The sequence below is a fragment of the Solea senegalensis genome, linkage group LG16 (assembly GCF_019176455.1).
Source record: "Solea senegalensis isolate Sse05_10M linkage group LG16, IFAPA_SoseM_1, whole genome shotgun sequence".
NCBI lineage: Eukaryota > Metazoa > Chordata > Actinopteri > Pleuronectiformes > Soleidae > Solea > Solea senegalensis.
Window position 1 is genome coordinate 12,651,649 of NC_058036.1, and position 27,978 is coordinate 12,679,626.

The 27,978-nt window shown below is 38.0% G+C and overlaps 1 protein-coding gene across 3 annotated transcripts; it reads right to left on the minus strand.

The window, feature by feature from the left end:
* Window positions 1–26,953, minus strand: LOC122783201 (CAP-Gly domain-containing linker protein 4-like). Of its 3 annotated transcripts, none has more exons than XM_044047891.1 (15): window positions 26,855–26,953; window positions 24,835–24,998; window positions 23,838–23,977; window positions 23,221–23,314; window positions 22,806–22,967; window positions 19,865–19,983; window positions 15,057–15,305; window positions 11,724–11,859; window positions 11,396–11,527; window positions 6,091–6,285; window positions 5,832–5,966; window positions 4,030–4,153; window positions 2,372–2,436; window positions 2,189–2,267; window positions 1–1,858 (listed from the first exon to the last, which is right to left on the minus strand). In XM_044047891.1, exons 2-15 carry the CDS (start codon window positions 24,959–24,961, stop codon window positions 1,495–1,497), a joined length of 2,121 nt encoding a protein of 706 aa, XP_043903826.1. In that variant the 5' UTR covers window positions 24,962–24,998; window positions 26,855–26,953; the 3' UTR covers window positions 1–1,494. The 3 variants fall into 3 exon arrangements, with proteins under 3 accessions (XP_043903826.1, XP_043903824.1, XP_043903825.1); XM_044047889.1 differs by having other exon boundaries at window positions 24,835–24,973; window positions 26,855–26,935; XM_044047890.1 differs by lacking the exon at window positions 26,855–26,953 and adding an exon at window positions 26,277–26,831 and having other exon boundaries at window positions 24,835–24,973.
* Between the last annotated feature and the right edge of the window lie 1,025 nt (window positions 26,954–27,978).

The window sequence follows — 27,978 nt, forward strand, 5'->3', positions numbered from 1 at the left end:
TTTTATTTTAATCATTTTTTTATTTCAATTTTCTTACAAATACTGTTATTGTCCAAGCATATAAATGCATCAGACTAAATTGCTCTCACGCTTCAAATATACAGAAATTTAATGAAAACAAAAAAATATTACCCACACTAACACTGTGCCAAAACTCTTTCATAGTATGCATTCAAATCAGTGGAATTTAAAAGCACTCATGCACTTAGACAGATACAAAATATGCCAAGTATAGATGAAATACGGAACATTAACAAAAGACAGAGACTGTATCATAGATATGTCTTTAATGAGAGGCTATTTTTAAAGAAATTGAACCGTTGATTAAATGTTTTTCAAACACTCTCTTTCATCTGCTCTGTGGAAGATATTTCAGACAACCGTGTTCTGACCACGACTGCCTTTCCATCACAGCCTGACCAGACGGATCAATGAGACAAGGCCATGAAAACTCTCCTAATACTGCAGTGGCCTGCGCAACCTAATTGGACGGTACATGAATGTTTTACTGAATAGTGGGCCACTTTTCCACATGCACAATCGATGCCTTGTTCTCCGCTGAGCTGCCCAGACAGTTCTAATCAAATAACCCTGTCCTTGAAACTTCTGGACGACTGGACGTTTCCTGTGGAAAGCTGCTGTTGTTTGTCTAAAACCAAAAGCCGGGAACACACTGGAGGACTTTCGCATCAAACCATCTCTGAAAAGTGGCAAATGTTGATCTGCTTCCAGATTCTTTAAAATTCCTTTTGTAAAGCCTATGAAAGGCTGTATTTCACCTATTAAATGTGACCCAGGCTCTAGTCAAGATAACCCTCAATATGCATCTACATTTCATAAATGCTGCAGCAGAATATTTGCAAAGTAAAGTATAAATGTCACCAGTATTAAAATAAGCAGGGGTGACAAACAGAAACTGTTGTAATTGGAATACATCAACTGTTGATGTGGTTATTTATCCAAATATCAGAGTCATACGATGACCCTGGAAAAAAGAAATCAATCTTTCTTGTGACAAAGTGCCATATATACACACACACTTTTGGTCAGAGGCGTTACATTACCACCTAAAATATGTAATACATCTGTGATGCAATTAAACTAAGGAATTAATCCATATGTGCACATACCATACTGGTTTTATTATATTCAGATTAATCATATTAATATTTATTAAGTGCAATCAGATTATTAGTGCAGCGTATTTGTTAATATGAAGACTTTCCCTCCACAATCCTGCCAAGACAAATTCTAAGGAGGAATTGGAAGTTAATTTTCTAAAGTGCTTTTTTTTGCATTTGACAATTCTCCAACAACTAATGCAGTAGTTGGAATTCTATCCATTAGTCTGTCCATCATACTAACTCAGGCTGGATTGAGGAAATCGAATGAGGCGCTGTTCAAAACAGAAATTCAAACTTTTCTTTGTCGTCAAATGTAAACAGAAAAAGTCAAGTTTTCCTGCAAATCACTCCGCTCCATTTCCCACAGTCCTCAGCTGTTTTCCTTCACCAAGCACGAACCATTGATGCCACGATAGGTAACGCGACTGGGACGAACCAGCACACCATGGCCGGGTCGACAGGTGAAGTAGCGGCGGTCGCCCACAGAGCCGTCATTTTTTCCTTTGGGGCTTCGGAGCTCCAGACCCAGCCAGAGGCCCGGGGCAAAGTCTGCTGTACCCAGGTAACGGATGAACGCCATCTCGTTGGCACTGGTCAGCAGTACCTGCATGCCTACGTGGAGGCGGACCTGTCCATCAGAGCCGGAGGGGCTGGACCCTGCCACGTGCCCAGAAACACCACTACTACTACCACTGAGCGTGCTCCAGCGCCGGCGGTGTGGGTTGGAACGACTCCTTTGTTAGGTTTGGGTTTTTTTTTTTTTTTTAGATGAATTGTAGTGGAAAGCAAAGAAGAAATACAGCAAAAAAGATTTATGAGAAAAGGTAAGCAGTGTGAGAGGATATATCAGAAGTAAGTGGGAGATTCATGGGAGCTCAGTGTTTGAGGGATTGATCTTTAATTACATGTTCTCTCTCATAACTACAATCATACTTTGGCTAATTAAAAAGGAAGCTGTGACTGTCTAATATTACAACCGCTTATCATTATTGATTTGACTTCAGCTGCTGCTCCTGCAGCTTCAGAGAGGAGACATGTGAGGCCTGTGTAGAAAAGAGACACACCTGGTAACAGGACGACGTCTGCTTGTGTCTTTTGGCGTGGCCACGGACAACGACGTGCTGGAACTCCGACGGATCGTCCCTGCGCAGAGGTCACAAGAGTCAAGTACAAGGGTACAGCTTCCTGCATAAGCATTCACATGATAAGAAAGACAAAAACACTTGAAATGATGGCACAGCTCTCACCGCTGAGAGGATGACTGAGGCGTGAAGAAGAGAGCTCTGAAAGACAATCGACTGAGCCGTGGATCCTGTCAGTAAAATAAAGAAATAGACATTTACAGACACATCTGCCTTCAGGTTTCAACCGAGACAACCTATTGTAAAACCTCCACTGATAGTTCATCCATATAAAAAAATAAAAAGATAAAATAAGAGGGGACTCTTGTGTGATAGAACAAATGTGAGATTCTCCATTGTGAAAGAAAACAATGTGCTCACTTTGTGCTGCAGGGTTCATTACAAAATACGAGGAAAAACACATGAATAAAGGATGAGGAAACATGACCTTCCAAGAAGCGCCTTTTATTTCATGTAAGACCAACAGTTGAGTCATAAAAACAACTAAAAGAAATTAGAGAGTGCAATGAAGCAGTGGGAGCCGGGTGGTGGATCTGCACTGAAATGAGGCACAATCAGCAAAGGACTACACCTAATTTTTTAATTTAGTATTCAGATCCCCTTACATTTTATATCCCACTCTATATCCTTTAATCAGGAATCACTTTAATTTGGATATATTTATTTAATTGTCTTTCTTTCCGTCTTATGGCTTTTGATGGTGGTATGTGTGCGATTTATATTTCTAAGACCATTGTAGACCCATCTAAAGACTGTTATCTTTTGTTATAAGGTTAATTAGTATTTTGCAAATAAAGGCCATAAAGTAAAAAAAAAGTCACAGCTTGTCAATTATCATCATCATCATTACTGTAACTTTACATTTAGTTTAAATTCTGGATGGACCTCCATAATAAACATTTAGCACAAATAAACTGCTTCAGTATCGTCTTTTTACAGGGGAGGTCATTAATCAAGACTTTTAGGCTTCAACACTAGCAACATGCATGTTAGCATGCAGAAAATATCTGAAACACCATCAGTAAAACAGTTCCTACAGTAGGATTATTAACGTACATACACATGGCTCAATTGCAGATGGTACACGCCCACACAGACATGTACGCACACACCAACCACAAACACCACTCCCTTCTGTAAATTTCCCTATTAGGCAAATAATCTAATCTCAGGTGTCATTTAACTTGGAGTCACAACAGTAGAATATTACATATTAATCACATGGCTGCTAAATATCAGTGCACTGAATAATAAATGCTTAAAGCATTTTAAAGTATTTTCTCACATATTCCTTACCCCATAATTTGAATATAACACTTTACTTGCACCTTAAAGAAGTGACTTTAAGCAATGATGAAGACGCCAGGACCATTACTAAGTGCCACATTAAAGTGAGAGGTTGTGGTAAGCAGAGGCCCCAGGCTTCACATCTGACAAATCTGACACTCGTTAATCACCAGTACAGAGGAGGGTTGTTTCTTGCACAGTAGCTAAAATCAAATATGTCAACAGTTGCACAAATGACGCTGTCAAGAAGCCCATTAGCGCCACCAGATTTATTAATGAGGGCAATGAAATGCAACCTCAGGTTTCTTTGGGGGGGGGGGGCATATTGTCAATTCTTTTAAAATCTGCATGAACTGTAAAGAATTTCTTAAACATACTTGTTTGACAGATTTGGTTGTGTGGTTGACCAGTGGCGTTAAAAAGGACCATTATTCATTAGTGAAAAATATGGGCACAACTAAAAGGCCTGTTCTCACCTTTGAACACGAGATGGAGGAGCAAAAACACCATGTTTTGGTGGGCAGCTGAAGTACCTCACTCCTCCCACTGATCCATCATTCTTTCCACTTGGCTTGTCCAGTTCGATGCCCAACCAGAGCCCTGTGCAGACATAGACATAGTCCACAAATCATTGTCAACCACATATAAAATGACCAAAAATTTAACTTAAAAAAAACAAGTTACATAGTACATATCAGTAATTAAAAAAATGGATAATGACTAGTTTTTCCCAATTTACAACATTGTGCTCAAATGAAAAATGATAACGAGTGACCAGAAAGTTGCTAAACCGTAAAGTGACCTGTGACAGGGGAGCTTCACATGGGACAATGATAGAAGTGTCTGAATCAACAAAAACTGACATTTGAATCATAGCAACATAGACAACAAGCTAACGGCCAAAAAAAGCCACCTTTCGAGCTAGAGGAACTACTGTGATCTCTCGTGCTCTTTTTGATGAAAACAAGGCTTGTTGTGTACATTATCGGTTTTGGAGGGGAAAAAAGCAGATCAAATTAACAGTTTGTTATGTTTTTTTCATTTTTCATTTGCACTGTTGCATGTTAGCATGACATGAAACTGATAAACAAGTTAAACCGTACATAGGAAGAGGACATCAGATGTTCACTTAAAATATGGCTGACGTAGCTTTTTACTGTCTGTCTCTACCTTGTAATGACGCAATAATTTGACTATACTATCAGGCCAAATATAGATCATGAAGCCTTTTTTCAGGTGATGGAGTTCAAGCTAAAGTTATAAAAAAGTAATTAAGAGTGTCATGCTCGGAGAGAAGAGCTGTTTTTGGTTCAGAGATTCAGTCTGTAATACACTGGGGCTGAGATAACAGCACTGCAAGCACTGATTTTAAAATATCAAAGGAAACATGAGCTTCAGTGGCATGAGATACATTAATACTAATTCATACATGACTGATTCCTGAGCAGAACTGCAGCCTAAATGTTAATGAGCACTTTGAGCTGTTTTCTGCCTGGATTTCAATGGATTTTGCTCAGCAGGAGTTTCTCATATCTTATAATTCACACATATCTGCTTTCCAACTCGAGGATTCCTTGTAAAGTAGAGAACATATCATGTAGCTCATGCAAATAAAAAGAGATTCACTTCTATAATGTTCACCACATTTGTCACCGTACAATAAAGTGTTGAGGTTTATGCAAACAAGTGACATTTCTTCTAACAAGAACACAGAATAAAGTCATTTTGTAAATTTTAAAGGCAAAATTGCCTACATTTATCCACATCACTTCTGAGGATGAAAGTTCTTTTCATTATCATTTCTGAAAGTCTTTTTTCACAGGCTATTAATTTGATAGTCAACTGTGTGACCTTTGACAGTTTTATAGTATATTTTATAGGATAATAAATATTTTCAGAATTTTTTTCTTTGAGGTGCCCAACAGCGACATGGCTGAACCTTTCCAGAGAACAGTTTAATCAAACTGAAGCTCTACATGATCTTTAATGAACACTTTCAGTCACACATATATCAAATTCACCAAATTCACATGACTGAAAAAAAAAAACAGTCTTTAGCGTGAATATATTTCACGGGCTTATCCTTAGATTTTATTTATGATTGCATTTTTTTTTTTTTTCTGAAGTGCCTCTAAACAACAACTACATGTAATGACACAAATGCAATTCACTAATTAACTCATTTTCAATTACCTTTGGAAATTAGATATTATCTGAGGAGTTTTGTGTGATTTAAGTAGTCAAGTCATCACTTTTTTTATGTTTATAAAAAACCAACCTGGAGCAAAGTTGGTCTTTCCATAAAACTGGACAATCCCAGTTCTCTTGCCCACCACCAACACCCTCTCCCCCAGATGAACCTCAGGACTCTCACACAAAGAGCTGCTGGCTGAAGGATTTCGGCTACGAATACCTGGGAAGGATACATTTAAAAAATAATAACTTCCTTCAAATTGGTTCAATTACATCTGCACAATAATGTAAAAATCCTGCATTGATGATAATCTTGGTTAAACCCCTGTTAACGTAGTACAGACCAGCAGCTCTCAGCACAGTAGTGTCAGAAACAGAGTGTAGTGCTGGTGAGGGTGTGGTCCTGGGACTCAGGGGAACACGCTCCCTTCTCTGCCTGGCAGGAAGGCGCTGCCTTGGTAGTGGACGAGGTCGAGCAACTGGCCCATGGCGAGAGTCGAGTGACGAGGATGATGAGGAGAGAGAGCGGCAGAGAACACCTGTGATGAGGAACAAGAGATGGAAAACCCAGGGAATCAGTAAGATAAAGAAAGAACCAGTCAAATCCAACGACTGAAATAACAATAACAAAAGTTTAATGAAATAAAAACCTAATAATATGATGAAAGACACCAGCTATGAGCTGTATATACATTTGTTTAAATCCTGTATTTTACATTGAGCTTAATCTGGCTTTTACAAGAGAGACTCCGCAAAGAGGGTCAGTGAGCAGCATCATTGGACATTAACCACATTTATAGTAAATAACATCAGTAAACACTACTTAAAAATATTACAGACCATAAAGCAAAAGGCAGCAATAATTAGTTATTAACAAAAGTTCATAAAGTGCTGCATTGATGCTCCTCTACAACATTAGCTGTGAACATTTTCTAAACTGCTATAGCAGGGGTCACCAACTATATTTGTCATAGGGGCAGAATTGTTCTTGACAAACACTTTGGGGGCCAGAAATTAAAATAAAATGTATTTATTTAAAATAATTTATTGTAGTTTTAATATTTTAATGTTCTTACTTTTACTGAGAAGTCTGTAGACTTTGAAATGAAAGCATGTGAAGCAAGAACATGTGAAAATAACATGTTAAAAACAATAAATGTTAAATGAGTGCGGCAAGTTTGTCGCACTCATAGTTATTACACTATCCAATGGCAGTGTTCACAATAACAGTTATTTGAAGGGTGTTTTCCACGAATGAATGAATAAACAAATTAATTAATGGTTGTCGTTAGTGTTCATGTGCGCAGCTGTCACTGCTGCTTGTAAACAGCGCACTGAGAGAACATAATCAACAGGGCTCAGATCTATTTGCTTCGACAAGCTGTAAATTCAGAAATCGGACATCGGAGTGTGGGTGAGACTTTTTAAACAACTGTGCTGTCGAATGCACGCTGAGAACTTTGAGAGTGGGATAGTCACAAATCCATTCAGAAGAGGCAGCTAATCAGTGGAAACATTTACTTATGTCATAAATTAAATATTATGAAATCTATTGATTGCCATGCCGTGCCGTGCCAAGTAATGAGCAGTGAAGTCTCTCAAGATCAGATTATAACTCAATCCTAAAAAAGCAGAACATTAAATTAGCAAGACAAAAATCACTCCCCAAAAAACCAATGAGCATTGGACTCAGACAATCGACGATACCCAATATATTCGCTCAAACACCCAACCATAGACCACATGATTTTATTTTTATTTTTTTGAATTAAGTTGCATGCTGGATTGGAAGCATCCATTCAGACTTTACAGGGATTTGAGGGGTTTTTGTAATCAAATTGAAATAATAGAGTTCATAATAAAGCCTATTTTTCATTCTTCCATTTTCTTGTGTATAGCACTTCAGGTCCTCCAGACAATTAACACTGTTCTCATTCAGAAATCCAAGCAGCTGCATCACATCATTCCAAAGCAGCACAATTCAGGGGAGCTCAATCTCTTACAGTTGGCCAGGTTGAACCAAGGGCCCCAACATGTTAATCTCCTTCTAAAATAAGGGATGAGATCAAGGAGGACTTTGCCCAATTTCACTCTTTAAAAGCCATTTGGATGCAGGACCTCATTAAGCCTTTAACTTCTACTAGCACAGACCTTCAAAAAGTTCATTCAGTGCCCAACTCTTAGAGGATAATTGATTAAATAGGTGCCAAAAGGCTTTAAAAAGCATATAATATTCTACTAATAGATTGGAACATAGACAGTGGTACTAAAGATAGTACCTGATACCAGGTACTAAAGATAGTACTTGATACCAGGTACTATGCTAGTGGAAACGCTACGAGTAGAGCCGGTGGAAATACGCCATATGACAGGTCAGCTATGCACATAAATAATAGATGAAGCTTCTGATTCTGTCATGTCACTTTGAGCTAATAAATCCCACAATGTATGTATTGATCACTTGGGTATTTGTTGAGTCCATGCACAATAAACACTGCTTTCAGCATATGGCAATTGTAGGTTAAAGTAATTGCCTGGAATGCAAATTATGCTCATTACTCAGTTAGTGCTATAACTGCAGATGGAAATTGCATTTTTAACCCTTGGTTTTATGTGAAACACTGCTTACATTTAAATAACACAAATAAAGTTTGGTTTGAAAGTAACTTACAATAGAAAACCTTGTGTCAATTGCTGCAGTTTCCATGCTGTAACTGTTGAAGCACTGCTTGAGAACTGTGATTATAAAAACACAAAAATCTCTTGCACTCAATACTGGATGTATGACGTGGATGAAGTGGAAATATTGTCATCGAGTCAACAAGTCATCCAAGAAAAGAAAACAAATGTGATGTGAAAAATACAGTATATATAGCATAGAATATATAGTTTAAAGAAAACAAAGAAAATTTCATTAAAATAAAAAAATAACAGTAATGGATAAAACAAAAGAGCAGGAGAGTGGAGAAAAGCAAATAAAGGACAGCAATGCATTGTTGAATAACAATGAAACAATGCATTGCATAACAATAGCAATTACTGGGAGGCATTTTTCGTGATGAAACCAAGACTTTCTACTTTGACTCTAACACAGAAAAAGACAAATATGCTGAGACAAGCAGTTAGACCCACAAAAAAGCCCCAATGTCAGTAAATTCAAAGGAAATATTCCTGCCGACTCAAAGGAAAAATAACAAAATAACTTGCAGAATTAAACACAAGTATGTTGGTTTATAGCAGCAAGACTGACAAAGTTCAAGTTTAATGTATTGTGTGTTGAATAAAATTTAGAGTTAAACTGACAAAAGCCTTTTAGAGCCTGATCTTTTATGGGCAATAATATCAGATTTAATAATAAATTAATAATCTCTAAATAAGATTCAATTCATGCATAAAACTGTCACATAAACAGTGTTGCATTATGTTCGAATTCATTAATATGACACCCTGGTTTAAATTTTACAGTGTGCTTTGAAAATTCAGTTAAAGCATCTCAAATCTGTTATTTACTGATCACCGTATCAGTTTACATTTCCCTCTGAGGCAAAGTTGTGTCTTATCTCTCATCTCCACTTAAGAGACGATATTACAACTCGGAATACTAAACATCTCTTGTCACTTGACCTTTTGCTAGCAGGGACTTCCTGGCTCTATCTGACCCTTCCACATAATGACATTCACTTACAGTGACAGACTACAGCATTGACTGAGGCCTTATGAATCAAGCAGTGGTGCTTTGTAAGCATCGTCTATGTTTCCACTGCCCTTTCAGGTTTGAGCTACAGTCGACACACTCCAATAGGGCTTCCTGATGCGTATGTCTCTGCCATTTAGCAAGACAAGACAGTCCCTCAATGATTCACCCAGTCCATACATATTCACCATTAGTGAGCTGACTAACACAGCTGATCTGAATGGATACTAGAACACATGTGGCTCGGAGTGTTTAAACTGTAAATGGAAGACAAAGGCCTTCAAAAGTGTTCAGTCATAAATTAGTCTAGTTGTCTGGCAGAATGGACGTGCCACCACACAGCCCTCACACAACGTGCATGTCTCACATACACACTCACACATCTTGTGATGAATGCATGCAAGGAGTCCATGCCCTAGTTATTAAACCCTCCTTAATTGGACTATCAATCACAAAATTCCATCGGCCCTATTGAGGTCTGCTATTCCAGTCACGTCCAGAACAAGTGGCCTCCAAAACCTTTGAATATTGAATTACCACAATACAGCTCTAAACCCTAGAGGGCGCAAGAAACATGATAACATACCAAGGCAAGGTTTCAGCAATGTTCTGATGTGGCTAGACTATAATATAAGATACGGTTGGTGAAATGGCTAGCACTCTTGCCTTTGCAGCAGCATCTAGGTTCGCGACCCGGTCAGAACAAGGGCTAAGTTTGTATGTTCTCAGTTTCCTCACACGAACCAATAACATGCAGATTTGGGATTAGGCAAATTGGACACTTGTGAGTGTGAATGGTTGGTTGTCTCCATGTGGCCCTGTGATGGACTGGCGACCTGTCCAGGGTGTACCCCGCCTTTCACCCGAGTTCACAGCTGGAGAAGGTGAATGGGTGAGTAAATAAAAGTTCAAAATGTGGACATCCAAGGCTTGTCAGACCCACAGTGTCGTCAGAAGTCAAATGTATGCAATGGTTCAGAATTCACTTCTCACAACATTCAAAGTTCTGCCATCTAAGCGAAGAAATTTAAGGTAGCCTATGTTAAAATCCAGAAAGTGCTGATGAGTCAAACAATAAAAAATTAACTAAAAAATACCAAGAACCAACATATCATCCATGTCTCCATAAATAACACTATGATTATTGAACTCCCAATCATTTTAATCCTTCAAATATAAACAATAAAATCAAATCATCTTCTTGCCTTCATTTTCTTATAGTATCTTTTACACCTTAAACTATAAAGTACCTGAAATAAATATTTAGACTTAGTACCAGGTATGTTGAACTGTAAATATAAATAATGCTAGTGCCCCTACTTTGGAAAAAATATACCCAATTTTTCTAATAAAACACTTTATAAGAAAATGCAATTCATTATATAGGAGAGCAGGAATATTAAATCAGGATGTGGCCACTAATCTAGTTAGTGTAGAATGGAGGAGCTATTACCAAAATTTCTCTCATTTTAACACATCAGCCCTGGAGTAATGATAACACTATATCTCGCCATTTCTGTTAGTGCTAGTCATCTCAGCTCATGTGGAAAGCCCCCTCAGGGTCAGGTGCATTTGAATTACTTCTTTAATCATCAGGCAATAATAGGAGGGCACTTATCAGAAAAATGTTATTTAAAGATGTCTGATTAAAATGATAACACTTCATTTACTTTGCATGTGATCTCCACTGTGTGCTGGTTCTTGTCCATGAGACTGTACTTGTGACACAAGAAAACATTCACCTTTGCTAAGCTAATCAGTCACATAGTTTGTGCCATGACTTAATTAATTTAATATTTAATAATCGAGGCCCACACACACACACACTCAATTTGTTGCCGTTATTGTGATGCATCTGATTTTGCATCAGAAGTAGGCTTAAAAACCAAATACATCAAAGATAGATTTTAGAACGTATATTCAAAAGTGTTATGTCTTGTCTGCCACTTGTGTACCTGTGTGTATCTTGGATGTGATGCGGGACTGGTCAATGCGACGAGGGGGGCGAACGGGTGTAGACGTCCTTATGGTGCTGGTTTTGTGTCTTTCCAAAGGTTTGCTTATCTTGGAAAGGGGTGCAAAAATTCCTGTTAAGAAATGTAAGATGTGTGTAAATCAACAGCAAAAGACACTACGAGAGTTAGAGGACATTTAAAAAAGTAAAAATCTAATTTTATGGGGTTAAATGAAATGGCAGGACCAATTAAATCCTGGGAATAGAAATGTATGGAACGATCAAGTCAACGATGTTTCAGTGCCTCTGGATTGTAGTATATAACGTACCATGTTTGATTCGACAGGTAAAATACTGAACCCCTGCTACAGAGCCATTGTTCTTCCCCTCAGGTTTGTCCAGCTCCACTCCAGCCCAGAGGCCTGCAGAGAAGTCAGTGCTGCCACAGAATCGTAGAGTCCCAACCTTTGTACACACAAACAAAGGAAAAACTGTGAGTTAAAGCACATGCAGCCAAAGAACTGGCTGGTGAAGGGAGCAGTGTGTGAAGTTGTTATATTAGAAATAGTACGCAGGGGCAGAACCCCTACTCAACAATTTCTTAATGTGTCGATGTTCAGTAAAGCAGCAGAGGAGAAACAAAGGGAAAAGCGTTAAACTGTGTCTGGGTGCAAGGAGGATAATAAGAGTTTTGATTAGCCAATCTCTACCACTTGGCACATTGCATTTCTGTTCTCAGTGTAGCACAAAATTCGATTAATGGCTCATTCTTTCACAGTAAATTGCTTACTGGGGAAAAAAAATTATATTTTCTTATTATTTACGTGGCTTTGTCTCAGCATGTATCGTTTGTACATGTTGAAGAGTGCACCACAGATTACTGCCACATATACAATTGTTATAATGTATACTTGAGAATGAGAACACATGAGAATAGATACTGCTGCTATAGTTTTTAGTTGAATTGCTGACATTTATCAATTAAACTAATAAATAAAAAGGCCCTGATGTTCACAAGCTAGTGAGCTTTATACCCTATGTCAGACATCTTTTTTGTAGTTGTCTGCGGGGCAGTGGCATCTCGACACCTGTCCCACCTCCTACAGGACAGGTGGACTTCACTGGCAGACAGATAAAACCCAAATGACTGAAGGAGAGGTGTCACTGGTCGCTCCTTGCTGCTGATAGACCCCATAGAATGCACTGTTTTCAGTAGACCACAAGTGTCATTCTATGTTGATCCAGCATTGTGCAATATAACCATTGTCATCCACATCAGTGTAATATCTCATGTGTGCAAACCTCTACAATGTTCACAATGTGCTGTTTATATTCTGGTTACTCATGGTCTATACTGAACACAATTATATTTTTATAGTTTCATAGTATGTTTCCATATTTTTACAATCCCAGATGTTAAAATGTTTGTTTATTAATAGTACATTTTATTTATATAGCCCAACATCACAAATACAATTTGCATTACAGTCTGTACAGCAAGTGACACCCTCTGTTCTTAGACCGTCATATAGTGTAAGATTAAACGCCACAAAAGCCCTTTATCGGGGAACCTCTGGAAGCACCACAGAGGAGGGATCACATTCTCAAGAGTGGAAACACATAAAATGCAGAAATGTAACCTGTAGAAAAATAGTGGGAATTGAAACAGAAGCTAAAAGAAGAGAGGCAGATGGTTACAATAACTGTATCACCTTTACCTTTGACTGTCTTTGCTGCTGTAGCACCGTAACTCTCCCTGTTGTTGGACTAATAAAGAACCATTTTATCTTCAACTCTAAAATTACATAATGTCAATTATAGCTTGTAATATTAGAGCAAAATTCTTGTATTCTAGGGTTTACTTTGTCTTTATAAGACATGTGCTGGGAACTGCTGTGCAAATCTTTCCAGACAAGTTACAGCTTTGCACCAATATTTGTGTGTAAGCAGTTCTCCAACCATTCTCACTGCCATTAATTTGTCTATATATATAAAAAAAATAGCAGCTACAGGAACATTGAATGCATGGTAAAATTTACTGACTTGACAGTCAGATGGAGCAAATTCAGACAAGGATACCTGAGACAGGAAATACTCCTTTGATTAGTCATTCTCAGGTTCTTTATCACACACCCTTAAAATCAAAGTGTAAATTACTAAGACACCCAGATAGAAGGTGAACTTCAATATATATATGTGCCAAATATGTCCAAAAAATGCCAAACTTTTCTTTCACTTTATTTAAGGGCTGAAATAAATGCAGAAACATTTAATGTAAATGTGTGTCGGGTTGTTTAGGATGTACAGATACATAAAAGTATTGACACTGTTAATAATCATAAAAAATGTAATTATATTCTGCTCTAATTCTAAAAAGTACATGGCAGGAATTATTGCACATGAGAAAATAAAAAACAAGTGAAATAAAATGCCAAGTAAATATATCTGTGCTGTGTGTACATTAGTGAGTCTAATCTCCCTCATTTAATGTCTAGAGTGCTTCCAGCCTGGCCATAAATACAACTGACTGGTTGAAAAATGGGAGACTGCTGAGAGATCGTGTTCCTTGTTACTGCAGTTCTACCAAGGGATTTGGCTCACGCACTGAGAAGTGTGGACTGCAATAGCATGAGGATCCCCACCCTTTACTCCCTCCTTAAAAAAATGACTTCGGTATCAAAAAGACAAAAAGAGGAAACAATGGAGGAAATTAACTAATAGTGAGTTAATGTTGATGCATCCTACTTGATTTTGTGGATATTTTTTCTTGCTTGCAGAGGCCTGCTTCAAATGTAACAAAAAATGATAATTATTAACACATTTTCACTGGGCCAACTAAAAAAAATCATAAAGCGCTAGAAACACCTATCATTTATGTAGGTATGTCCACAACAACAGACATCCACTGCATTAAATATATTTGTAATTTGCTGTCAACTTATTTATAAAGTCACTATGACATTGTCATTAATGTAAATCCCATTATTAAAAATCAAAAAAAACTTTTAATTATTTAAGGCAAAACCAAAAAGATGGGAAATTAAAATATGAATAAAGTAATTCTTATTTTAATCAATCAAAACAGTACATTTTAATTTAATGGTAGGTGTAAATTCATTCTACTGCTTTTATCCTCCACATGAGGGTGGCGGGTGGTGCTGGTGCCAATCCCATTGACACAGTGTTAAAGGTGGTTAAACCCTGGACAGGTTGCCAGTCCATCACATGGCAAGCAGATAGAATTGTTTCATAAATAATCTTGCCCATTTAAATTACAAAATATTTTAACATAGCCCCCGTCTCAGGGTTTTTTTTTCCTTCATATGTCCACTTCACATCATACAGCCTCATGCTGCTACACATTGTAGTTTTAGTTAAACGCAGCACTTACTCACCGCTGCCAGGAGATGGTTTAATTTCTTCATGTAAGTGGGGAAATTTTAATTCAGCCCATAACTATAATTATAAGGTCATAATTATGAGCCTGGAAACTTCCCTCTATTGTACCACTGTTCCTCTTTTACAACCATAATGTACAGCTGACTTAAGAAAAGATGGATATTCCTGAAAATCTTTATGCAAGTCTGACAATCTCATAACTGAATGAATAATAAGAATAATTTCAATTGTTCCTACCCTTAAATAGTGGACCTACCACATACCTTCTGTCCAGCTATCACCACACGATCGCCTAGATGGATTCCCATGGTAGAAAGCTGTATCCTCGCCTTATCAGAGAGTGTGGGAGTGGACTGGGCATGCAGAGTGAGGGGCAGAGGGGAGACGGGTCTGGGTAAAGCCTCTCTCAGCAAAGTTCGGAGCTCTGTGGCCACAGTCGCTGCATCTGCCATCTCCACAGACATGTCAAGGGGGTCAGGCACCACGTCTACGGGACACAGTCCTTTTTCATTCTGTAGAAAAGAGTGATGACAAACTGATGAATAAAAAGAGAACGTCAACTCCCTTTGGATTTTTGCTTTAAATTACCACCAACTTCATAGTTATCTTTTCTGTTGGATGTTGGGCTTAACAGCATCTTTTAATCTCATCTCAGAACAAAATCCCCATCAGTGTGTTTCAAACCAACAGATCAGCATGCACAAATTTAATCAAGCAGCGCTAAGAAACTGCAGTCGGGTGAGTTGAGTCAGACAGCTACGACAAGATAACTGCAGGAGTGTGTGGCAGACAAGGGAAGCTTATTTGACACTACTGTGCCGGAGTCTCATTACCCATTCCCTTCAACAACAAAGAAAGCGATCTTTGATAAGCATCAAAAAGAAGCTACCTTTCATTGTCTATTGTTCACATGTTGCAACATGGAGGGAAGATACAAGCCACTTGGGGCAAAAGACAACTTTCCTGTCCTCAGCAGTTCCTGTTTGATGATATAAAAGATCAGTAGGAAGATGCTGGAATGACAGGTACTTTTGCACAGAGCTGCTGTTTTGTTGTGACATGATAAACATCTGTGTATCATTTTAGGTAAAGAATAACACAGGTCCCATCTGCCTTAAATCAAGCTTTAGGCAAGGAACGCTCATGATGGCAAAGAGAACAACATAGACATAAAAAACCAGGCTTATAGGACACCAATATCAATGTTGATGGGGTCATTCCTCTGTCATGATGTATTATGATTTTTAACATCACAATGACAACAGGTAGTCTTTAGAAACAGTGGGGATCATTTTCATGACAGTACAATGACTAGCACAAACAGAGCTCTTTACAGTTTGGCAGTTTTCTATCCTTGAAATATACCTCATGCATCGGTGTAATATTTTGGTGCCAAGAACCAGAGCACAGTTCACAGAAGGGAGGAAAGCACAAAAGACTGCAGGGTACATTCAAATGAAGGAGCACAAAGAATTATTGATATTTTGTTGGACACCGTGTCATGGGCTGTACTGACAATAGAACCAATTTAGAAGCATCATGATTTTACCAACAAGAACAAACTAAATACACAAAGCAAAGGCTCAACAACAATGACAATAGAATATCTGGAAAAAGATAAAAAAATACAATTGAAGCAGACAGGGGCCACACAAGTGGCGGGTAAGTGGTTAGCACTCTTGCCTTTGCACCAAGAAGGCCCAGGTAGCGACCCAGTTGAAACAAGTGCCTTTCTGCATGTTTACATGTTTTCCCTGTGTGTGTGTGTGTGTGTGTGTGTGTGTGTGTGTGTGTGTGTGTGTGTGTGTGTGTGTGTGTGTGTGTGTGTGTGTGTGTGTGTGTGTGTGTTATCCAGGTACTCTGGTTTCCTCCCACAATCCAAAAACATGCAGATTTGGGAATTTGACAAATTGGACACTCTAAATTGACTGTGAATGTGACAGTGAATGGTTGTTTGTCTGTGATGGACTGGCGACCTGTCTAGGGTGTAGCACACCTTTCGCACTATGTCAGCTGGGATTGGCACCAGCACCACCTGTGATCCTCAGGTGGAGGATAAAGAAGTAGTGACTGAGTGAGTGAGCGAGCAGAAAGGTCTATAAATTGTAAATCAGTGGGTATTATCTAAGTGAATACCAGTGACTCTTAATGTGTCTAATGTTCATTGTTCAGTTTATTACATCCCTGCAACCTTGTGAGGGCAGAAGGACACACATTACTTATGTTGTAAAAGGGGGATATCTGATTACTGTTGTTTTATTATTGTGCGTCACTGCCTTCCTCCCAACCATTGTTTTAGCAAAGGTAGCATATCATGTTTTCCTACTGAATGCATCACAGTGTGAACGCTGTCGTCACATTTAACAGTGTAAGAATTTATGACAATAGATAATGTGGAAATAAAAATAAAAACGCTTACTGATTTATGTAGTCTTTAATCGCCTTAATATTCTGTTAATTTACTTTTATTATCACTGCACAAGGTAAATAAAAACCCACACCACCTGCCTCAGGCTGCAGATTTGAGCTGAGCTGTGTGTTCAGGTCACGCTGCTGTGCACCATGCAAACAACATGATTTCCTGAAACATTTCCTCCAATTTATAAACCAGCTCAGTTGTTGCACTTCTGTGATTTAAATAATATCCAGTATTTAACAATAGGACACAACAGCATCTCACTGCAGTATCTAAATGACTATTAATTTGAATACGACCACAGACACAGATTTAACACAATAATTATTTATTATAAGTCTGCTGTGTTATTAGTATTCGCTAGATGTAACTAGTTAACTGGATGTTAACTGGCTGCCACTTATACTTATGAGTGGTAGTGAAGCTCACTTTATATCTAAAACTGAAACTATTAAATCAGCAACCTGCTACTGTTTAGGTATCAATAAATCAATCCTTATTTATATAGCACCTTTAGTACCAATACAATTTTACTCACTTTAGTACATACAACTAAAACATTTAGGTCAGAATCATTAAGGCATTTAAAAAAAGCAGCTGAAGAAATCCATCTCACCCGTTTGCAAATGACAAAACACCTGAGGCAGATGAATTCATAAATTGATAAACTACAACAATAATGATAATAAGAATAAGTATAGCAACAATAATAAAAACCATTAATATACTAATAACTTCAACTAAATCATCAGAAAAGCACAACAGATAAGCAGACTTAAATGATATAATTAGTACATGCAAATTAGATTTAAAAAAAGATACAATAATGATTAGGTAAATAATTAGATAAAAGCAAATGTAGTGAAAGCAGTCGTGTAAAAGAAAGGCTAAAATATAAAAGGGAAAATAAATAGAAATTCAATTAAAAGTCAAATTTAAAAGTTAGGTCTCAAGTCTGCTTTTAAAAGAATCAACACACTGTTCCGTTCGGCAAAATATGATGTTGCCAAAGCTATTACTCAGTAAGATATGTGGTAAGAGAAGCATGAAAGGTCAACAACAGTTATTTTTCCAACCTTGTAAAAATGTTCCACTGCTCATGTTTAAGGTTTGCTGTGAATTCAAATGGAGTTTGTTGGCTCTGGCTTTTTGAGGTGCACTCTAGTAGACACATCATACTTCAGCCACCACCTTTTATAAATGCAAATTAGTTAAATGAGTAGGTTAAGCAAATACATCTCAACTCAGTGTACATAAATGCTTTGTACACTTTAACACAGATGAGAGTACTGTGCAGTCTGTTTTATATTACATTGAGTAAACATTGCATGAGTATAACCACTGTTATACTATATAAAATCTGTGAGGTCACAGGGAGAGCTTTACTAAGAGGAAGAGAGGAAAAGCAATATATCAACTCTACATATCAGTACCTCTGGAGCCAATTGGCAGCAACATAGCCTTTATAAAGCCTTTAATCATAAAGCATATAGAAAATAATCTTCCGTAAACAAGATTTTTTTGGCACGCTAGGAAACAAGCATAACTCTAACCTGGAAAATCTCTAAATATAGGATAAAAATAATAAAATTTACTTTTCATATTCATAAACAAAATGTTTACATGCTCTCCAAGCTTTGCATTAACATAATAATAAAATAAAGAGCTGCTGCACTCATCTTTGGGCAGGGGAATTATTAGATTATGGTGCATGGTCCTTTGGTGACCTCCAGTGGAAGTACCATTTCTGTTCACAAACAGCAGTAATTAAATTAATGTTTTAAAATATTCCAGCAGAGTCAGCAAAGGCCAAGCAGGATATGTGCCCCACCACTCCCAAAGAAATCATCAAAATATCTGAAACTAAATACAAGTGAGGCCTATTTCTATCTTAAAATTGGAACTCTTCCACATCAAGTTGCAGTATTTCTGTAATCTAGTAAATAATGAAATTAGGAGATGATTAGAAGTGTAGGAGTGAGTTCAATGAAGTTCTGACTGATGACCCCAGTGAGCAAATACAGTGGGTGGAACATGTAAAATCTGGTTGTTTTTCCATGGCAGTTTGTGTTTGTGTTGTATTTGACTGCATGACAAAGGTGATGCGGAGGTCCTAAAATGATTACTCAAGGACACAACTTTCTGATGTACAACTGAATCTGGGGTTTCGACACACAAGTGAATTGATGATGAGAGTTAACGGAATGAATTAAAAGCAATTAAGACTAAATGTAATCATTAGCCTGAGGTCTTAGTGCTGTGTTTCACAAACAAAGAACAGATATCACCAAAGTAACAGACCATAGAAACCTGCCTACATTTCACTGATGAAGTACAAACAGTGAAATATAAAGGTGTAGTCATTATATGTGATGTCATGACATTCTTGTGATTCTGGTTATAATCCCTTTGCACTGCAGACATGTATGCGAGGACATTTCAGGAGCAACATTTTCTCATCTCAGGTTCAGTTTGTCGGCATCTCCCTTAACGTGGCAACTGACTAACTACCTAACTGTAGTCTGCACATATGTGACAGCATGCCATGTAATTTATTATCATTTGAAATGATGGAAGAGAGAAAAAAAAAAAAACAATTTGTCAAGCTTGCACCTGCTTGTGTGCTAGTGCATGTAGAAAAACAATGTCACTTACTCTGAAAGCAGGGTTGGCTCCAAGCTCCAAGAGACATTTGACAGCTGATGCGCACAGGTTGGATGCAGCAATATGCAGGGCGGTGCCAAAATCAAAGTCACTGCAGGTGGCATCTACCTCTACAAAAGCAGTAAATCAAAAGGAAGTGGCATTATACAGTTACCAAAAGCTGTCATGTTTCATTTTCCAACAATGTCTTCAAGTTAAACCTGACTGACCACCAAACAAATAATGAAATTCTTTGTTCAAGTACTGCTACATTACCAAATGCATGCGACATTAGCTCCATCACACTGAATAGATTGCCAAGAAAGGGCTAAGGATACAATTTGACTTGTTGATGGGTGCTACAGGGTTTAAGCAATTCATAATGTATGAACCAGAACATGAGTGATTTAGGTAAAGTAACGTGAAAGAAGTTGGGATAATAAAGGGCTCTCATTTGAGAGCCAGATTTCAGGAGTTGAGATTTAAAATTTCCTGATTTATTTCAATTTCCTTTTAGTTCTAACTCAGTAAAACGAACAAGCACAAGGTTCTTACTGGCAGCTGTTTTTCAGGGCCAAAGAGGCTCCAAAACATCAATTTCCTACAATTTTCATTCAGCCACTTAGCCCATTGTCTGTATTCATATCTCAGTCCTAATAAAACGCTGCATGTTTGAACTACTTCTTGCACAGCAACAATATTGAGGTTTATGCACCCTCACATGTGGTAACATGGATGTGCCTCACTGCACATTACTTATGGGGATTTTCACTCACTTCTTTCCTCACTGGTGTCCTCTAATGTCACTTTCCTGTCAACCTGTCTCTTGCAAGAGCACCTGGAGTTAAGCATTTAATCCAATCAGAACAAGTGCAGCCTGAGGACTGCTGGAAACAACTGCCCAGCAGCCGTAATATTGCTTCTCTGATTTATTCTTTTACTTCAGCCCGTTAATTTGGTCTTTTTCTTTTATTTTGGGTTGAACTTCTACAGCAGTGCAGTTTAGGTTTATATATAGATGAGGCAGTGTTAAGCTGGATGAGCTGGATGTGAGGAACCATCGCATGGCTCTGTAGCTTCACCATCTTTTATTCTTTTGCCTGGGGTCTTAATACCCCTTTGCTGCTTTGATTTATTCCTGAGTGTTGCTTTAATGTTCAAGCAATTGTTCATGACACTTTCAACACCATGGTGTCCCTTTTAAATATTTTATGGCCTCCAGTCAAGTCAATGTTTGCTTAGAGAGACCGTAGTGTGTAAGTAAACTGTGGTGGGTGCAACAGCCTCTGTTCCATTTTTTGCACTATGGAACAGAATTGAGTGGTGAGAATCATTGCATTTCAACAACACTCATTACTATGGCTGCAACAATTAGTAACTGAACACTCATTTTTCATAATTTCATAATTGATTGTCCAAATTTTCAGGAAGATTTCAGCTTTGTGAATGAATCAAGTCCTAGACAATGCACGGACACAACCAGTGGTAAAGAATCACCAAGGGAACATAGATAATAACTACTGTTACAAATATCTGCTATAAACATGGATTCAACTTGTACTTGTACTTGTTTACACCAGTGGTCCCCCAGGACTGGGTAGGAACCCACAGGTGGCTTGCAGGAGATTTCTTTTTGGTTCTGAAAGGAATTTGCAAATTAAGATTTAAAATTGATTTATCAAGCAATTCAAAATGCTAGGTGATAAGGCTGTAAATTAGTCTCGGCATCGTGGGCAAATTTTCATCACGATTTACATTGTGATTTGGATCAGGATAGTTTGCCATCTTTAAAAAGTTGATCCCCATGGAGAAAGTTTGGAAACACTGCTTTACACAAACGTGCTAGATCATGACATTTACGGAATGGACTGTATTTGGAAATATATTTTGATGTTATTGCACTTCCTGAGGATTCTGGCATACAAAACTTAAATGTCACATTTAAAAATGCATGTGTTACAACATTCAAAACAATAATCCATAACAAAACGTACCTGAGAAAACCCATAGAAATTGAATTCAAGCAATGGGGCAGTGTGCTTCAACAAATACACCTGGACAGCTTTGTATGCTGCGTAATATTGTGCTCAGCCATGTCTAATGATGCGAAACATCCACACACTACTATCTGTGCAATATTTATTCATTTAGGCATGCTTTCAGTGAGGCAGCTTCTTCAAGACAGACTGCAATGAATAATGTTCATCTTAGTTTTCACACCATCAACATGGTTTTCATAAACTGGATGAACATTCCGGTATGAAACGGGAGACCACCAAAAGAAACTCAATCTGCTGTAAATATGGGGACGAGTTAACGCACTGAGCTTGTAGCGTTCAATGATTTTTAAGTGTGAACTTTCACATTTGTAAACATATGACATAAACATGCATTTATAGAAAATATTTGCATTTGTTGAAAATGAGATTTAGTAAATGTACAAATACATTATTAGTGTTTCTAAATATTTACTCATACTTTCAGAACATTTACCAACTAGAACTTATCATGCTTGTTTATTGTACACATTTACAAGAGATGTTTTATCTATAAACTGTGAATTAAAATTTACAAGCTCAACACAGTTTGGACCATGTTGTGATTTGATTCCATGAGTAAACTCCAACGCTCTTCCAAGTCATGTGCTCAGTGCAGCAATATTATCAGCACGTTTAAGTTGCCAGTAAGTACATATCCCTTTACTGACATGACAACAACAACAACAACATCTACTGGCAAAACTTTATATTATGGGCAACATAAAGTCAGGCTGCCTTGCAGTGTTATATATTGGATTGTGCTGACAGTAGGTATTAAACACTGCTACTGCAGGCACACCTAATAACCTGGCAACTCAAGTATATTTACTGCAGGAAAAAGATAAATTACTAAGGCCTAATCCTCAGGGCAGGAACACCCCTTTTATTTTTTGTGGATGCATCTCTACACTCACCTCCAGGCTGGGATGCCTGCAGCACCACCCGGATAAGCTGGGGCACATCGAAGTATGCAGCGTAGTGCAGGGCCCGCATGTTAGTCCAGCGTGAGCGCAGGTTAGGGTCAGCACCCAGGCCGATGAGATTACGGGCAAAACTGGCTGCTATGTCTGCATCACCTAGACAACAGGAGGGTTGGCATATGTGTGTTTGCAGAAAACAGGGACTGAGGCTTGTGCTGAAACAAAACAGGATGTCTGCTCTAGAAAAAGGGTTTTATAAGTAATACTGATAGCAGTGCTTAATGATTTACAGTAATATGTTCCACTGTGACACTAGCAATATGAACCAGCACATAGACAAGACAGTAAATAAGTGTATATTGTGCAGTGCAGCCGTGAGTGTTAATTCAACATTGCTGTCAATACTAACCAATGCCCGGGGCCCCTGCCTTACAGCAGTAGTGCAGAAGACTCATATCTGTCAGTCCATCACGATCATTCACACCACAGCCTCTCTTTAGGATCTGTGCAGAGCAGACATAATATGCAGTGCGCCACTAAAAAAACAATTTGTGTCACTGTGCAGAGAAATTTCACAACAGGCAATAAAATGCTTGACGACACCAGTTTGTGGAATGACAAGAAAGCCCAACCTCTCATAAATCCCCTCATCTTCAAACTTGGATCAGAAATGTGGCACAAGCTGACATTCAAACAAGAAATGTATTTCTCAACGCTGGCATTTATTAAGTGAGAGAAAAATAATTGGCTGCAAAAATCACTGCATTTCAGCTACTTTCACAAGTCTGGGTGAGTTTGAGGTGGTTTGGGGTTAGTTTCAGGGCATCAAAAAACAACCAGAAAACAGAATTTTATTTTGCCCTTAACTATTGTGGTATTTTCAATTATAGAATAGTTGAAATAATGAATTAAATGTTTATGTATTTATTTTTATTGCACAAATTGTCCTGACTTGTGAACAATTTAATATCTATTTTGTATTGTGTAACAGAAGCAGTAAAAATGGGGTTTTAACAATTTTTTTACCTCTGTGCCAATTAGGTGTATGTTCTTCTGCACCTGTGGCACCCACTGCCTGAGGACAGCAAACAGCTCTGGTATTGTGGTACTGGGATCCAGAAGCACCTCCTTGCACTGAAGCTCACTGGGGTCAAAGAAGGAGAACTCTGAAGGGAGTAAGAGAGAAAACAAACCATTATGTATGCTGACTGCAGTGCAATTCACCTTTTGTTCTCTTCCCTTAATGCTGCTGCTGCTTTTCTTCTATATTTTGTTGAGAAAAAGTAAATTCACTTCAAAATGCAAATTAACATGAATTAAAACTAATTAAAACAGACTGCTCTATCGATTTTAATTACTACTATTGGTCAATACTCATGCAATCCTTGCCGAGGAAAAAGAAATAGGATGTGACAGTGACAAGTTCAGATTACCAGCCACACTGTTCAAATTTGCTACGTGTCTTGCATCTGAACATGACTGTCCTCTCAAACAGCATACATGTGCACCAATCCATTTTTGCATGCATCATCAGAAATCATATTTGTGAGACCACTCAGTATTAAAGAGGGAGTTGAATTTGTGGGTGAAATTTAGCTCTAGCGGATGCAGGTCCGGGGAGTCAACAGTGAAAATAGGCAAAAAGCCACATGGATTCTGATTTTATGTCCTCACAGCCCTGACCCGAGTCACATCAAGAGAAAATATCACATATGTGTCACATCAGCCTGGTAATCTAAGAAATTGCCGAAGCATATCATCCGAGAGCCAGACTGAGGCTGAAAACAATTATGCTTTGCCTATCACTTGTTGCTGAGTGAAGTTTCACGACGGCCAATTTATTATCCTCTGTGGTTCATAAATTTGTCAAACATGATTATTGTTTATTGCTAGTGATGGTCATTAATTCAAAATTACTTTGGGAAATCTTGCTCCAAGTCCAGCCAAAACATGGGATGCAAAATGTTATCATATTCTTTTCTTTTATTTCATGTTCAGGTATTCAATATGTACAAATCCTCACCATAGTCAGAGGGCATGGGTGCAGAAGCCACCTGATGGATCACTGATCGCTGATGGGAAGATAGCCTACTGTTGTAGCCCAGGACTGTGTCCACCTCGACAGCCTCTGAAACATCCTCCTTTGTCATCTCCCCCTGGAGCTGAAACAATATTAGATGTCCTATTCTGAGAATACAAGTAGGTCTAGTATTAAAGACTCACTTTTACTCAGTGACTACAGTGAGGTTTCCAGGTGATCAGATACTATCCTCCAGTAGCAATCTTAATAAAAATAAGATTGCTGCTTGTATTTTGCTATTATATTGTGCACCGGGTTAGGGTTAGAAATCAGTGTATTGACAAGACAATATTTTACAATGTCTGCTCAGCTAATATGGAACTAAAATCTGCTCTAAAAAAGTCCTGAACAAATTAAAACTGGGACCCAGATGGAAAATATTAATTCAAAGCCACCTCTACAGCCATAGAGTACTGCAGCATGGTACCAATCAAAAACAATCAACATTACTCATGCCTGAAACAATCTCTTAAACAGAACATAAATCCTTCTTTTCATTCAAGTTAAATTGGTGTTGCTGTCAAGAGTGAGATGATAAATTCCCTCTGTTTGCCTGAGGTCAGTGACTGGCATTCTAGAGATTAATACTTAGCAGAGTGACTCTGGACAATGGCCTACTTTAGCCATAAGCCTCTTGTTTGTCTGACCAATGACGTCATCCTATTCTGAGAGCTAATGCAAAGACAATGCTGACAAGCATTTTTTAAACAGATGTCTCCAAGCAATTTTGGCAGCCACTGCTTAAAACATGCACACTAGCCATTTGAACTACTGGGAGTGTGAAAGACTTATTAAATGTCATGCTGTACACAGACAAGTTTGATGTATAAATGAAATGCATTGGTTCATTTGATGGATAAATCATAAAATAACTTGGAGCTCAGTTAAAAAAACAGCGTCATACTTTGGATCACCTTTGGAGCTGTTAAAGTTTGGTTTTAAACATTAGGTAACTCACAGGATTACCTAATGAGCAGTCTACAATAAAATCTTTCAATTTAACTCATCAATGACTCCAGAGGTTCCATCATCTCACTCGATAATTAAAATCTCCATAACACTAATGGCTGAGCTTGAATTTGAATTGAATGTTGGTGTGTTGAAACAGGGAAACATCACAAACATGCAGGACAGTGGGTGCCCAGGACCAGAATTGAGTCATCCCGATTCAGACAATATAACACAGGTGTTTCTAGTCACATTAATTAAGATCATCTCCCTTCACATAAGAGTTTCATTAATGTAATTGACACCTGTTTCTAATCAACTGTCAGCTGGAAAAGGTTTTTGGGTTGTTTTTTTTTTTTTCAAATGAATGCAGGTGTTTCTCAGACTCACAGACCTGACTTTCTAGTTAAAATGTCACAAACATCACCAGTATTTACCTTCTGTTTCGCCTAATTACTATCTTTGGGTGTAGATTGGCGACAGTCACATTCCACCTGAGGAGACGTCGACTCAATCTGAATAATTGTAAACACCTGTGTGCAGCACTCCACTGAAAACAAGGTCTTACAGGCTTTGTCAGAAACAGCTCCATAAATACAACACAACGGAAACATACGTATACACAACAGTGGCTTATTATTGCATATGGTGTTTATAAGAGGCCACTTACTACGTAACCCACTGTGGCACAGTTCAGTGTTTGCTATATCAACCTAGCTTTAGCTTTAGCCGAAGAAGGCTAGCGTATGCTTAAAAGCCGGTTGTTGCAGAAAACATAGGTATTTACCTGACGCCTTATACTAAACGTATGGTCATTTATACTCATGCCTGGTGGAAAAAGTTGTCAAGAGAAATGATGCACCTCCTCGCATCATCTCCCTCGACAACATGATCGAGCATAAATACTGGCCCGAGCCTTCTGGCTCATTAAAGTACAATTAAAGACGGTAAAGGCGAACAAATATAACGCTGTGTAGTTGATAGTGCAGTAAAAATATGACACATATTTTGTTACCTTAATATTACTGCTCGTTGCTCATGAGGAAATGAGTAGGAAGCCAAGTCAGCGACTGGTTTAAAATTCGTCAATATTACATGATTGCTGCACACATGGCTTCAGTTCATCCGGTTTCAGCATTCGGATTTCAGAATAAAATGCAACACTTTCGATTTTCAAAATAAACATAATAATAAAGCTACGGTGAGCGATAATCCTTTACTGCGGCAAAGGTGTATATAAAAAATATGTATACAAGTAATAAATTATGCATCATAAACACCAGAAAGTATTTACAAATATAAGGAATTATAGAAAAATATATAAAATTATATCCAATGTAAACATTTTGTAATCTGAATATGACCATAATATTATATAATATGAACATATTATGTACAAACTTAACAGTGTAAGGAATTGCACATGCATAGCACACTAATATACTGTATATATGTGTATTAAAACTGGGTTTGGTGCCTGTGGTCCAGTGGCAGCAGTGCTGGTTGTATAAAGGTCTGTTTGTCAGACAAAATAAGGATGTGACATTTGCTGCTCATATAATTTTTATGATGCCTATAACATTTTGTGACTGGGTCTTATTTTAAATGTTCCAAAATAATAATATTGGAGGTCACAGACACATTTATTGTTGCAGTGGATTCATCCGAGAGACATTTTACTGGTACTTCTACACACCCAAATAAGTACAGTACAGTAAAGGGAGGCACTCATCACTTACTACCACGGTCCAAGTGTTTATGTCCGTATCTATGCTTCCACGGTCATTTTTCTGAGGCAGTATGGGAATGCATTGGATGTCATTCGGAAAGGGCGGCAAACACAGATTCATCATGTCAGTGTTTATTAAAGCTGCAGACCCTGCAGCAGCGCTCACAGTGAGACCTTTGCTCTTTGCTGGCTGACACCAGAGTCACTGCGTCATGTTTAGGTCTGATCCCAGCAGTCACGACTATTTATTCCTTCCACAGCATCTGTCACCCTTGTCTCTATGGTTCTACAGGGCAGGATGTGTGTACGTGTCAAACAGGGCGGGAAATCAGCTGGAAAAATGCCCTCGAAATATCTAAAAAAGTGTAATAACAGGATTTTTTATTTATTTTCTCACTTGTTAGAATTCA